Here is a 15,349-nt window from a genome sequence, read left to right on the forward strand (position 1 = left end):
ATGCGTATGTGTGAAATAACTGTTTTGTCCCTCTTTGCCAAATTGATTGCTTTAGAAAAACTTCAGCGTTCAAGAGGATCTAGCGACTGAGGTGAATTTTTGTTGGGTCTACCGATGCGCGTCAAATTTGAAAAATAAATTTTGTCCCTAAGATTACGCGCGTCAACATTTAAATTACTTACACCCTAAGAATATGAAGCTGGGTATAGTTTTTGAATTTTCATCTTTTTGAAGAAAATATCCAACATTTTTTTTAAATAGCTGTAAAATAATATTCCTGGGCGGTTAACCAAAAGGAAAAAGACCAAAGTGGCCTTGCCCTATTGAATATGATTCAAATTGTTGTTTTAAATTTGCGGCCAAAGGACTTATTACCACAAACAAAAACCTCTCCCCCTCTCCTCTCAAAGTTTTGATGTATTTTTAAAATTATATTTATTAAATTTTAAAATTTTAAAATCTTACCGATGAATGAATTATTATTAAAACTTTCTATTAGAAATAAGGATCAAATCTTTATTTTATTAATAATATTAATTAAAATATAAAATTTATTATATTTTTTCTTTTATATTTTAAAAACTAACAATTTCACTCAGACTTAAAATTTTCTAACTTTAAAAAATCATAATTTTTCTCTAAACTTAATATTTTTTTCTTCATCCCTCCAATCACCATCTCTAGTGTTGATTATCTTTCCTCTTTACCTTAAAACGTTGGTTGGTGCATGATAGGGAAGAAAAACTATCTTCTGCAAATCTCTTCGTTGGAGATGAAAAGATCTTCATATCTCTTCGTCGCTTCATCTCTGAAGAAGAAATCTAGAGAGGAGAAGCATCGACCATCATTTTAAGGTGGAGAGTGGGATCATCGATGTCAAAGATAATGGTCAGAGGGAAAAAGAATAAAATCTCTAAGTTTTTGGAGAAAAATATGATTTTTTTAAATTATAAAACTTTATGTGGAGGTGAAATTATTAGTTTTTGAAACTCAAAGAAAAAATATAATACATTTTATATTTTTTAATATTATTATTAAAATAACAATTTTATTTTTATCTCCAACAACAAATTTTAACCTAGTTGACTCATAAGTGAGATTTTAAATTTTTTGAACTTTGTGGATATAATTAGAAACGCATGAAAATTTCGGTGGGAAACAGTTCTTTGGCTAAATTTGCTGCCGTCGGGCATCGAATTTTTCAAAATACACATGGCAGCTTTTGATTCTAACAACAACTTTTACTTTTCAAAAGTTTTAGCAAGAATTATTAAATCTTATGTGGGCTGGCATTTTCAGCCCTACAGGTCACTTTTAAACTAGTTAAAAGTCTCACTTTGTGCATCATGAAACAACTCTTTTGGACCAAACATTGGGTGACGATAAAGAATGTGCGTAGCATTTAGCTCTAATGTCTAATTTATGGTAATTTCTTTAGGCCAAAAGAGTATTTCCCACCCAAGATAGGTTGTTTTCTCGAGTTTTCTCCTATTAATTTTAAAATCTCATTTATTCATCTGTAACTAGTTAAAATTAACAGTTTTAAGGATAAAATCATTATTTTATCTATATTATTAAAAATAAATTTAAATTTTATTTTATTTTCTCTCAAAACCCTAAAAACTAACAATTTCCCTAAACTCAAATTTTAAAAAACAACATTGTCACCCTTAAGGTTTTCAATTTTTTGAAGTTAGTTTTTTGGTGTCGTTTTTTTCCTCTCTGGCGATCTCCAAGCGACGTTCTTCCTCTCCAGTGTAGCCTCTTTCCAACAGTTGTCCTAGACACGGTCATCGATGAAGATAACCATGCTTCATTGAGATGAAGACAAGGTCTTCGTCGACGTTGATGACTCCTTGTTGACGGAGATCTCGTCTTTGTCTCAACGAAGCACGATCATCTTCGTCAACGACCATGCCCAAAACAACCGTCAGAAGGAGGTCACGCCGGAGAGGAAGAAGCGTCGCTTAGAGGTCATCGAAGAGAAAGAAACAACACCGAAAAATTAACTCTGAAAAGTTGAAAACCCTAAGGGGAAAATGTTATTTTTTTAAAACTTGGGTTGGGAGAAATTTGTTAGTTTTTAAAAATTTAGGGGGAAAATGAGATAAATTTTTTAGAAGTTAGGATTTCGTTAATTTTAATAGCTCATAGGTGGGTAAATGAGATTTTCAAAGTTAATAAGAGGAAACTTGGGAAAACCACATATTTTAGGTGGGAAATAGTCCTTTGGCCATTTCTTTATTTATCTTTGAATATAGTTGAATAAGACTAAGGTTTGGATACATCTTTTGTTTTTTTTTATACATATGTATATTCATCTAAAAATATATTTTGTTCAGGTAATATATTTTATTAATAAAATAAAAAATTGCATGAAAATTTATTACTATTTACAAATTATTAAAATATTTTATAAAATAATTATTGTGTTTAGTTAATAATTATAAAAGATTATTGGGTGTAAATTAGTACTTTTTTTGTTAAATTAACGTTAAATTATTCGTTTTGTGTATATTCTAAAATTTTTTATAAATTAATGATTTATTTTTTTTTTATGTTGTTAAATTATAAAATAATTCATTCAAATTTGTTTAAATTGTTATTTTATTAATATAGTTTATATCACTCGTTATTTTTGATGAAAATAAAGTTATTTTTATCATAACAATTAATAAATAATGATGAAGTTGTTACAAAATAGAAATTAATTTTTTACCAAAATTGTAACGAGGTTACCATTTATTACTTGAAATACAAGCTAAAGCAAATTTGAAAGGATGCCCCCCTAAAAAATTGATGAATAAAATTATTAATGACATATTAATTTAACATATAAAGCAATTTTGTCGGGATTAACCACTTTTCGAATCTTGTCAAACTGTTTAATCATGTGAATTTATATTAATATATATAATGTATACTATTATGAGATTTGATAATTTTGACTATACACACTTATAATAAGTAACCATTGATGTTATTTTTGACACCGATATAAATAAATGTTATCTACAATAATTAATTTCTATATTTATATAAGGTAGAATGAAAATAAGAGAAAAGGGAATAAAACAATAATTACAATTAAAGTATAATTTGTTTATATTCTTGAGGTGTAATTGATATTAACTCAATTATTATATTTGAACAAAATAATATAAATACTTTTTACTCTTAGAATAAAATGGGTGAAAAAATAACTTTTTCAAACTCAAATGATAGTTGTTTCATCGAAGCATGGGTGGAAATTATTCATTTGACTTGAATTGAATAAGAAAAATGTCAAATGTTTAGTACTCACCTGAACTTTGATAAAATGACATTTTCATCTTTTAAATTTAAAAAATTTATTTCCTCACACATTTGTTAAATTTGTTAATAAAATTTATTAAGTTTTTTTATATAAAATTTGTAAAATAACAAAAATATCATTTATCTTTAATAAAGGTTAATAACCGTTTGTCTTTTTCATTATTATAATAAATTTTGGAAAATTTATAATTAAATTACAAATCTCTTATAAATTTATAAAATTATTGTTTTTATAATTTTTATAAAATGTTATTTTACAACTTTATTATTATCTTAACCCTACTCTTATATCTCAACCTTATCGTCTTAATCTTATTTATCAAATTCTTTTCCGGTTCTAAGAATCTCTCTTACAACTTGCCATTTACCCTGCCACTTTTCTCTTGTTGCCACTATTAATATATGCCTTTTCTATATTTTTCAAGTTATAAATAAATTTTATTCCTAACATTCCTTTCACTTTCACAAAACACACACTCTTGTTACCTTCTCCTTCAATTGACATCTTATCACAGCTTTGATCTTAACCATGCTCACCTTTCTCTTATGCCATTTTCAAAGCTAGTTTTTTTTGTTGTCATCTAGTGTTTCCTCTTTTTTGATTTCATCGTCAATTTATCCGACTCTCTATGTATGTCTTTTTGACTATCAAGAATCAATAAATAGAAGAAAAATGAAAAAAAGGGTAGAAAATACAAAACAGTTATAATTAAAATATAATTTGTTTGTAATATAAATAACACATTAGCCTAATTATATTTATAAAAAAATGACAAAAAATGATTGTTGACATTTAAAATTTTTATAAAACTTTGATGTATAATGGTGAAAAAGGAATTTTTCAAATTTGAAGGGTTAAAATGTTGTTTCACCAAAGATTGTGTGGCAAACAATCATGTGGCCTAAATAGATAAGTTTAGATTCCTTTTAACGATGAGTGAGTGCCACAAAAGTGAATGAGCAAAAGCTCAGTTGATTCGTCTGCTTTATAAATTTCGATACAGAAAGTAGAATATTTTTGTTGAGTAAATAACTTTAAGATGGTTTGCTTTCCATGAATTGGTTCAAAAGGTTCTTAAAAAAATATTATTGTAATTATTAATTAATCAAATATAAAGTTGCATAAATATAGAGCTCCCGAATGAGACCCTACGGAAATATGAACTTTACTGTTTCCATCTAAAATGTTAGGAAAATTTTCTTTTACATAGGTGAGTGACGGTTCTTTTACATAACTAGGTTTCTAAAACCCTTGGATGCGATGCAGAGGGCTTGCATGAATTGGGAGAGACTGGTGAGAGCCACCTTGAGTAGAGAGCAACTGAGAAATTCTGGTCAAGGACCTGAGCGAATTGGAAGCGGGATCGATGATGCAATCCCTCCATCTCTTGGTCCCTCCTCCAACATCGAGGCAATCTTACAGGCCGCAGATGAGATTCAAGATGATGATCCAAACGTTGCCAGAATATGCACGTATCCTTAGGTTTGATTTTTTTTTCCCGAAATGTGAAAATAATTGGTGAGATTTGTGAAATCTGTTTTTGTTTGTAAGTGCATGCTGAGTAGATTAGTTGATAGGTTATAAAGATGCATTGGTGCCCTTGTTGCCTTTGGAGCCGCTATTAGCTAGTTGAGTTATGAAATGCAGAGTTAATGACTGATTATTTGAATTAGTATCTAGTGAAAATTCCATAATGACTTGGTATTTGGCAAGAAAATAACGTCAGTGATGCTCTTGGATTGATGTTATTGTTGATCTGTACTGACTGACTGACTTGAAGCTTATATCATGTTGTACTTCATGTTTAAGAATGACTTGGACGGTGGTAGCAAGAAATGGTTTGAGATGCGATGTGCACTCATGTGTCTAGCTGGACCAAAATTGGATATCAATATAGGAGTGTGAGTGTGAGACATAATTTAGGAAAAATGCTTGGCCAGGTTGGTGCAGGATATAGGACAGTTTAAATTCAATTCAGCTAATGTTTGAAGTTTGAACTAATATTGCATATCACATTTGAATTTGATGATAGATTAAGAACAGTTTGATTTATTCAAGCTAGATGTAGACGTAGACATCTTAGTTTAATCTTTTAAAGTTTTTTTTTTGTGTGCTATTGTGCTTGATACATGCATACATGGACATGTTGATAATAGTATGTATTCATTCCTTGAACCTTCTAATTTAATTCGTAATCAGTTTGTTTGTAAAAGTAATCATAATTAATCTTGGGAGTGAGAACATGTTCGTGCAATGTAATAACTTCATTAATTCGGAATAGTGGACTATATATCTAGTTCTTTGAATCATTAAAATCAGCATGAAGTGTATGAAACATGGAAAATGCGGATCTATTTGTGGCAATCTTAGTGTGTGAACAGGCATATTATATGGCTCAAAACTTGGACCCAAACAGTGACGGTGGAGGTGGTGGAGGTGTTCTTCTGTTCAAGACTGGTGTGATATATATGATTATGGTATTACATAATTTTGCTGTATCGTACTGATTGAAATGGAACTTTATGGTTTTGTCATTTTGAATCTTACTTGTGTGCAGTATATATTCTGATGCATTGTTTTCATTATACCATGTTTGCTTATTAGGATTTGTCTATTGGCTGCAGCAAAAATTTGCCAAAAAGGATATTCATCAAATAGATCATAATCATGATATTGAACGGCTTTGGAACTTTTATCAAAAATATAAGAGACAACATAGAGTGGATGATATCAGAAGGCAAGAACAAAATTTGCGGGAGTCTAGAATTTTTTCTACAAACATGGGAGGGTATGTCCAACTTATGCAGCTCTGTTAATTTCCTTTTGGTTTAGTTTTTCAATCCTGCCAGGCCATAGGTTTGGCGTCATTCTATTATGTAACTAGGAGTGGGTTTCTCACTTTCCCCTCTACAATGGAACTTGGTTATGCCTTTTGAAACTAAGGCCACAAGTACTTTTATTTGACATATGGTGTTTTTGAGGTCATCTTGTACTAGCATTAGGTGCTTGAATCTTGATTATATATCGGTAGATCTTAGAGCTCAAGCTATGGAATCGAATGAAAATGGGAGGGTTTGATTTGATATCCTTGTATCAAAATAAACGTATAAGTATTTAGAATGTTTAGCTGGGACCCAGTCTTCACACTTTTGTACCCTGCATTTTGGAATGATACACATCTATATATTCACCATTAAGTGGTTTTTCCTCCAGTGGAACAAAAATGAAAAGGGTGATTGCTACATTGAGGGTCTTGGTTGAGGTTTTGGAGGCTCTTAGCAAAGATGCAGATCCTTCTGGGGTTGGAAGACAGATTATGGAGGAGCTACTTATCTGTTGATACCCAGAATGTGTCATTCTGTAATATCTGATATGGATGACTTAATTGTGTCTAGTAGATATTATTTTCATTGTTTTCACTGATTTCTGATGTTTGTTTATAATCTGCCGTGGACATATTATCTTATGCCAAATTGACTGCATTACTTTTTTGGTTTACTTTCACCATGTATCAACTGAACAGTGGTATGAATGATATAGATTTTTTTTTTCCTTAAAGAAAAATTTTACTGAATATCTTGGGCATTCTTTTCTTGTTTGCTGTCTATCTGGAATGAGGTTTTTGGGAATATATTATATCAACAACTAAAATGTATCTCATAGACGTTATTTGCGTTTGTTATCACTGGCTTCTAATATATTCTTTCATAAGTTATTGCATTTAGATTATTGTATGCCAAATAGAATGCTTTGTTCTTTTAGGTTACATCCATTAAATACCAGCTGAACTGTGTTGCACATCACCTAGAATTTTTTTTTTTTAAAAGAAAATTGTTACTAGCTATTTTGGGAATTCTTTTCATAGTTTATAGATTTTTTTTTTTATTTACAATAAAACAAGTTCTAAGAACAAAGAAAATATATGCTTTCTAATTAACAGTAAAGGTATGGATTGCCATAATTTTTGTTCTTGTGTGACTCAAGGTTGTGGCATACTCAGAACCTATGAGTGCAGAGAGGGGGTCGATTCAAATGAATGCTGCCCCAAGGAAACCCCATATTTTACTTGCTGCAACTGGAAGTGTAGCTGCCATAAAGTTTGTGAATCTTTGCCATTGTTTTTCAGAGTGGGCAGAAGTAAGAGCAGTGGCAACAAAGTCCTCTCTTCATTTCATTGATAGAGCATCACTTCCTAAGGATGTGATCCTCTACACTGATGAGGATGAATAGTCAAGTTGGAACAAAATAGGTGATAGTGTACTACATATTGAGCTCTGCCAATGGGCTGATATTCTGGTTATTGCTTCATTGTCAGCAAACACACTTGGCAAGGTAATTCTTTTGGCATCTTGGGTTTTTTTTTAAAACTAAAAAGAATTATGTATTATGTTTTAACAATAACATGAGTTAGGAGATCGTATCGCAATTGACAGAATCAGAGAGAGGAAAAGAATTTGTTGGAGGGAAACATCATTAAACACAGATTTTTCTGGAATAGTTCTGACAAAATAATGAGTAACCGTGGAAAAGAGGAAAATCTGGATTGGTTTCCTGATTTTCCCAATCTCAGTTTCCTAAATTTTCAGAGTTACTGTTTTCAATTTACTAGCTAGGATATTTGGTAAAAATATAGTGAATAACTATTGTGTTATATTCCAGGAGTTATTGTAGTCATTCTGTTTCCTAAATTAGAGCTCTCCTTCCCTAAAAGAAGAAGCTCATTCTCATGTAAATATGTGATGAAATAGAATTTCTTCTCTATGATCTGTCTCTTGGCTTTTGGTAACAAATTCACTATTTTGTTTGGTTGTATTTGGTCCATCTAGATCAAAATTTTTGGATGTCTTTTAGCATCATAAGATGCCATTGGTTTCTTATTATTTGCTAATCTTGTAAATGAGTAAAGACGATAAAACTAAAGAACTGTATAGGACAAAGATCAGACTTGTGAATAATCATATGGGTTAATATCCAGTGTAGATAATTTTGGTCAAACTGAATGCCTTTATACTAGGCACTGATTTCTGTGTTCTTTTATGCTCTTTTGAGACTCAGAGAGCTTATCAATATATTATGGAGAATGCATCTTGATTACTAGATTTTATGCAATCATTAAGTTGGCATAGTGAACTAAAATTTATAATTGAAAAATTTTACAATGTTTTTTCAAATTTCAAGCAATGAATCTTGTGTAGATTTCTTATTTTTAAGAAACAAAGTGAAATCTAGAAGCACTGTACTTTTTCTGAGCAATAAACTGGTGTCATATATGAGCATGTTTGCCTTTTTGGGTCAGTTAGTGTGATTTAAGGTCACTGTCCTGTACACCTTCTGGTAGTGCCTTCTTTTGATGGTCTTATGTGTTGTGTTCTCTTTACATTGTAGTTTTTGTTTTCTATTTTGTGCATATTGCAGATTGCCGGAGGATTGTGTGACAATTTGGTAACATGTGTTGTACGAGCATGGGACTATGACAAACCACTGTTTGTTGCACCTGCCATGAACACTTTCATTTGGACCAATCCTTTCACTGAGCGACACCTTATGTCAATTGATGAGCTTGGTATATCTCTCATCCCACCAGTCGCAAAAAGGCTGGCTTGCGGGGATTATGGAAATGGTGCAATGGCTGAACCATCTTCAATCTATCAAACTGTGAGACTCTTCTCTGAGTCAAGGAATCAATCAGGTGATGGAGAGTTGGTTAATTCTGTATTCACAGAATGCAGAATTTGTTGTCAAGGTTAGTTATCTCCCTATTAGGGTGCATTATTATATTTAGTATTTACTCATATTTTAGACTCTGTATCCAGGCACACAGCTTGTACATTTAGACAATGCCCTGTCAAAGTTTATCTGAATCTATTTCATTAGTTATTGGTTGACCATTAGATCATGTACTTTATGCTAAATGCCCAGATTTACATACCAAGGCCAACATAGTGATGAAATATGAACTTTTGAACTCCATGGTTTATGTCATCTTATACTTACTGCCTGAATCTGTATCTCATGCTTGTGAAAATGCCATCAACCGTGTCACCTGCAGACTTGGTTGGTATAAGAAAGTTGAAATTGCTCCCAATGTAGCAATTTCATACGGTTCCCTCTTACCAAACATGAGGGATCAGTAGTAATGCCTGCAATAGTTAAGCCTGTCGGTGTATAAAGCTCTATCATAATTCTTGATTAAATGCCATGTCTTTTCTCCAGTTTGTATTCTCATAAAAAAGTCATCACTTCTGTGTTTTGGAGAAATTTTTACTAGTGGGTGGTAGTTGAGTAATGTAGATATGTTGGCGTTCCCTTTTCGTTGATTGAATCCTTGAAAAGATGCTGTAAAAAATATAACCATGCAAAAGGCAATAGCCTTTTTTGGGTTGGACGTAGAAGAAATGCCAACTGGTGGCAGTTCTGCCTTAAATAGCCTAACCATCCAATTACTGGAAAATGAAAATGAATATATGGGTAAGCCTCGAATGACAATTCAAAATCACACTTTTGGTTTATTTATTCTAATGATTTTAGGATTGGATTAGAAGTTGTTTTATCTATTTGGTATGATTGAATACGGTAGCCTTAAAATCCTGGTGTATTCTTGTCTAAAACTTTCCCTTTCATTCATTAAAACACAGTATATTGATCAAATTGAATTCTAAATTGTAAGTTATTTTCAAGCCGTTCAGTCTTAAATGACACAATAATGGCGAGTGGTTGAGAATTCGAATGCTAGAGACAAATGTCAAGAGAAACTAAATGAAGTAGCACCGACTTCAAGCCAATGCGAATCCAAATCGTGCATGGTACTTGCGACAGCAAATATATGTCATTATACAGGTTGGTGAAAGTTTACAAGACGCAGTTTTGTTTGATTTCCGTGCAAACGTAATAAATTTTTGCCACAAATAACCGGGGAAGCAGCTGGTGTGGGACTTGCTTATTTAAGGCCTCAATAATTCATATCACCACTGAAAGCTTCTTTATGGTTCATGAATTTCAAGCGGCAGTAAATGCAATTTATCTCTGGACGCTCACATCCTCTTCTTCCATTCAAAGATGATATATATAAAAGCCCCACAAAGGGCATTCAGAGAGTATAGAATAGCTTGACTTCGAGCTTTTGAGCACAGGGACAATGGCCTTCATCGCCATGTTTATAGTCCTTTCTTGTTTCTTTTCTGCCTCTGCTGCTCTTCCTAACGCATTGAATCCACCCCCCTTCAATAAAATCTATGCTTTCGGTGACTCATTCACCGACACAGGCAACACCCACACAGCAGCTGGACCCAGCGGTTTCGGCCATGTCTCCAATCCTCCATACGGCATCACCTACTTTCACCGACCCACCAACCGATACTCCGATGGACGGCTAGTCATCGACTTTGTAGCTCAATCACTGTCCTTACCATTGTTGCCTCCTTACCTTCACACCAAAAAAAATGCAACCCATGGTGTTAACTTTGCTGTAGGTGGTGCCACTGCTATACTGCATTCCTTCTTTGTGAAGAACAACCTCAGTCTTGACATTACTCCTCAGTCTATCCAAACTCAGCTCCGTTGGTTCAACAAATTCTTGGAGAGTAAAGGGTGTAAAAAGTCGAATCCGTCAGGGCCTGAATGCAACGCAGCTCTTGATGATGCTTTGTTCTGGGTTGGTGAAATTGGAGTCAATGATTATGCATATACCATTGGATCTTCTATATCTGGTGACACCATTCGCAAACTAGCCATGCCTAGCTTCACTAAGTTCCTGCAGGTAAATAATTATTTACTTCTAATATACTGTTTTAGTTTATGCACAGAGACCAAAAGCGCACTTACAAATTAATATCCAGGCATTGCTGGAGAAGGGTGCTAAGTATGTTGTTGTTCAATCACTGCCGACGACAGGATGCTTGCCACTGGCCATGTATTTATCCCCTCAAGATGATAGAGACGATATAGGATGTGTAAAGACTGTGAACAACCAAAGTTTTACACATAACGTTGTTCTCCAGGCTAATTTGCAGAAGCTCCGCAAGCAGTTTCCGCAGGCTGTCATCGTGTATGCTGATTACTGGAATGCCTTCCACACCGTCATGAAAAGTCCAAAGAAGTATGGCTTCAAGGAGCCTTTCAAGGCATGCTGTGGATCAGGTGAACCCCCTTACAACTTTGATCCGTTTGCTACTTGTGGAACACCTTCTGCAACTGCTTGCCGAAACCCTTGTCAGTATGTTAATTGGGACGGAGTTCACCTCACTGAGGCTATGTATAAGGTGATGAGTGACATGTTTCTCAATGGAACATTCAGTCACCCTCCGTTCAACTATTTACTGAGCAAAAAACATCGCCAGGGATGAACCTTTTCTATTGCCATTAAAAAAGCTTAAGCAATATTTGTGCTGTCTTGTCTCTGTCAGATTCACAGTTGAACTTGAGCTACTGGCTGACAATATATGGGAAGAAATGTAACTCAGATATATTCCATTTTAAAACCTTGTTCAGTATCTAATTCATTGTGCTTTGCTTATATTGTGGGTACAACCAACTACAGATGGTCTGAGGTGGGTGCAGGCTGAATACCTTAGCATCTATCCCGTCCCTCTAGGTAAAACCTTTCTCCTTCCCTGCCTTACCCCTAATACAGGGATAATGAGGAATCCACGTCCCCTTTCTAAGGAAAAGTTTTCTCCCTGTCCCTTTTCCCTCCACATGGAAAAAATTTCCTACACTTTCCTATCTCTATGCTATTAGAAAAATACTAAAATATTTGTTAGTGTGAAGGTATATTTTAATAATTCAAAATTTTTACAGGAAATCAATATATAAAGGTTTAAAAAATATATCGAGAAAATAAGAGAGGAGATGGGTTAAAGATATATTTATTTTTATTCTTTATCTTTGTCTCTGTCTTTATCAAGGAATTCTCTTCCCGTTAAAGAGAGGCGGGTCAAAAATCTGTTATTACAAACCAAATTGTCATCTTTACGTTCAATCCAAGTTTTGGGCATGTATAATCATGGAAGTCGCTTAAATCTTTAGAGCAGTTTTAAAAGATAATGTCATTCTGAAATATTGACTCACTGTATTATTTCTTATTGATTCTCTTACAATTAGGAGATATACAATATTTTTATACAATTTCAAGTGGAGATGAAATTTCCATTAAGAATCCTCACCTGGGCATAAATCTTATGGTCTCTACACATCATTCATGCTGTTATTAAGATCAGATTAAATACTCATAATCCATGAAAAAGAGAGCATCTGGCATATCCTTTGGAAGGTTATTAATATAGAGATAGAAGCGCAGGAGATCCTCCTTAAAAACAGTTTGAGTATCGATCACATCATTATTGCATGTGAGAACCCATAAATCCCCGGAATCCACTCTCTTAAGACTTCCCCTGCAAAATGGGCAAGATTCCGATCTTGTGTTCCTGCAACAAATACAGAGGAATTAGACAAGGATGAAGTTTTCTTGACCTCTGTTTCATATTAAAAGCAACCGTGCCAGAAGTTCAATATGAAGAAATGAGGTCTTACTTACCAGTCATGATAACAGTTGCTACACATCTCATGACAGCAGCTTGGCAAAACCACTTTGGTGCAGGGATCTAAGCAGATTCCACATTCATCTTCTCTCTCCGAGTTCATATCTGAAAGTTCCCTTTTATCTTCCAATGTCTTCCTGGAAACCATCTCAGGACCATGGCCTTCTTCTTGAGTTATATCCAGCTTAGATGAATCACTACACAAATGCTGAAGAAATGGTAATATAACACCTGCAATTTACCTCAGTTACAACAAAACATGCTGAATTCAAGTGCAGGAACTATATCCAAACAACATTTTAGAGTATTGTTCAATCCATTGCAGTAAGTCAGAGTTGATATAATTGTTAGTAAAAGAAAGACAAATTAGGAGATGGTTTACATACTGTAAAATTCTCTAATGGAAGCTTTTCTTCCTATCGAAGAGATATTTGGCCTCTCATCTGGGCATACCTAACCAGAAAAGTATTCCAATTTTCAATACGTTTGAATTAATTCAAATTGAAATGAACAAGGTAATAACAAAACTGAGCCGGGCAAAGTAGGAATCCTACCTTATAAACAACAATGTGGAAAAGGTTCAAGTAACTTGAGAGTAAGCATGTACATGAGCAGTCTATCCATTGGAGCAGAAACAAGAAAATAGATGCAAAGTGATTATTCACCAGTTTCATCTGAAGACAAGAACCGCCCTTACCTCTTGGAATGGAAGCTGCCCTGAAATCATAAATTAATTTCAGTGCAAACTTTTGTATAAAAATAATGAAAGAGTTGAACAGGTTACAGCCGAACAATGCCAACATTGCAAGAAATGGTTCAGATATGCTGACTAATGATAATTAAAAAAAAAAAATCGAAAACAATATTGAATGTGCAACTCGAAGAAAATGTTGATTGACAGTGATGATAACAGGTTAAAAACAGCTTGGTTCCTAGGATGATAGTGCAAAATGTCTCTGAACTAATGATATAAAAACCCAAATCCTTTAATTTGAAAATTTACACGACCCATATCACTTTCTCAAAAAGCATTCTGGAATTCACGAATTCCTGATCATTCATCAGTTTTTTTTTAGAAGAAAGAGGGTTAATTCATCTTAAACTTTAAAGTGAAAACTAAAGTACTTTACGGGTTCTTCAGAGTTCAGAGTAAAAGCTGAAAAAAAAAAAAACATAATAATTCATAACCAGCGTTAATTTGTTTTCAAAGATGAAGACTTCAATCAAAGTTAAGCATTAAAAAAAAAAAAACTAAACAGCAAGAATATAGAAATGCAAGGCATTAGGAGAGACTCACAACGCATTGGCATATTGAATGTCAGCCTCAAGAAACTTAAAGGAGTCATCATAGTTATAAGAGGACCTAGCACCAAGAGTCATTTCCTAAACTTGAAAATGCAACTCCAAAAAGTTTTTTATGCCAATATAGTTGAATTGAAAAGAAAGAAAGAAAAAGAAAAGAGAGAACAGATGCAACTCCACAGCCAATAAATCAAAACAGGTAATCTTTTTATATGAAACAAAAGAGAGAGTTTTTTCTTGTTTGTTGAACAAAACATAACAAGACCAAAGAGGGTTGAAAATGCTATTGAATTGTTTCGAGTAAAACAGTCTATTCTCTCTTAAACGCTTGAAAGGAGGACAAAAGAATGAATTGGTCATCAAATGAGTTCTGCTTTGACCAGTGAGTTCTTCTTTGAATGGCAATTGGCTCCAGTTGAGCCGTTACGAGTAGGTGGTCCACCCTCTTAACAAATATTAATAATGTTTTTATAGGTTCGGGGCTTCGGGGTTATGGTTTAAAAATATATGTTTATTATTTTTAATTGTCCAATAATTACGCAATGGTATTTATATTATATCAATTTAAAGTTTGTATTAAAAAATTTTAACTCTAATTTCATCTAAATTAAAATAATATCAACATTTTTTAATTCTAACTTAATTTTTTAATATTCAAATTAATTTGATTCAACCCAAATTAACCCAAAATTATATATTATTTTTACTTCCAAAAAGTTTTTATTATTTTAATTTCTTTACTAAATTTCTATAATCTAATATTAATAAAACATACAGTATAATATTTTATCCTGTTGACAAATACTTTAAAAATTTACATAATAATACTTTTGAAACAAGTAATAATATGACTAACCGAATCAAATTATTACTACTTAATAATAAAATAAAATATTTAAATAAAAATAAAAAATAATATAAATAATTATAATTATACAAAGATATAATTATCTACATAATATATAAAAATTTTAAGTTCTTTCTATAAAAATACAACATATAATTATAATATGAAAAAAATCTTTAAAACATGTTTATATTTTAACTAATCAAATAAAATTCCTACTTAATAATAAAATAAAATATTTAAATAAAATAATAATAATTTGAGTAATTATAATAATATAAAAATACAATTATATACCATTTACAAAGATCTGATATTGTCTTTTAATATTTCTATAATTTATTTTTC

The 15,349-nt window shown here is 32.4% G+C and overlaps 2 protein-coding genes and 1 pseudogene across 2 annotated transcripts; 2 read left to right on the top strand and 1 right to left on the bottom strand.

Moving 5' to 3' along the window:
- The first annotated feature begins 4,313 nt into the window (after positions 1-4,313).
- LOC123211293 lies at positions 4,314-9,286 on the top strand (annotated as a pseudogene).
- A 1,014-nt stretch (positions 9,287-10,300) lies between these two features.
- On the top strand, positions 10,301-11,810 carry LOC123211292 (GDSL esterase/lipase At3g48460). The gene is made up of 2 exons (XM_044629915.1): positions 10,301-11,072; positions 11,152-11,810. Exons 1-2 carry the CDS (start codon positions 10,452-10,454, stop codon positions 11,656-11,658), a joined length of 1,128 nt encoding a protein of 375 aa, XP_044485850.1. The 5' UTR covers positions 10,301-10,451; the 3' UTR covers positions 11,659-11,810.
- Positions 11,811-12,363: 553 nt separating this feature from the next.
- Positions 12,364-14,359, bottom strand: LOC123211294 (E3 ubiquitin-protein ligase AIRP2-like). The gene is made up of 5 exons (XM_044629916.1): positions 14,150-14,359; positions 13,407-13,569; positions 13,239-13,305; positions 12,849-13,083; positions 12,364-12,738 (listed from the first exon to the last, which is right to left on the bottom strand). The coding sequence occupies exons 1-5, from the start codon at positions 14,230-14,232 to the stop codon at positions 12,528-12,530; spliced, it is 759 nt and encodes a 252-aa protein (XP_044485851.1). The 5' UTR covers positions 14,233-14,359; the 3' UTR covers positions 12,364-12,527.
- Positions 14,360-15,349: the final 990 nt, after the last annotated feature.

This window comes from Mangifera indica, chromosome 3 (genome assembly GCF_011075055.1).
Source record: "Mangifera indica cultivar Alphonso chromosome 3, CATAS_Mindica_2.1, whole genome shotgun sequence".
NCBI lineage: Eukaryota > Viridiplantae > Streptophyta > Magnoliopsida > Sapindales > Anacardiaceae > Mangifera > Mangifera indica.

Excerpts from the sequence above, each read along its gene's own strand:
- LOC123211292 (XM_044629915.1), top strand. The coding sequence starts at position 10,452 with ATGGCCTTCATCGCCATGTTTATAGTCCTTTCTTGTTTCTTTTCTGCC. Across the intron at positions 11,073-11,151 it reads GCTTCACTAAGTTCCTGCAG|GCATTGCTGGAGAAGGGTGC; the intron begins GTAAATAATTAT and ends ATTAATATCCAG.
- LOC123211294 (XM_044629916.1), bottom strand. The coding sequence starts at position 14,232 with ATGACTCTTGGTGCTAGGTCCTCTTATAACTATGATGACTCCTTTAAG. Across the intron at positions 13,570-14,149 it reads ATTCAATATGCCAATGCGTT|GGCAGCTTCCATTCCAAGAG; the intron begins GTGAGTCTCTCC and ends TTATGATTTCAG. Across the intron at positions 13,306-13,406 it reads TCCACATTGTTGTTTATAAG|GTATGCCCAGATGAGAGGCC; the intron begins GTAGGATTCCTA and ends TTTTCTGGTTAG.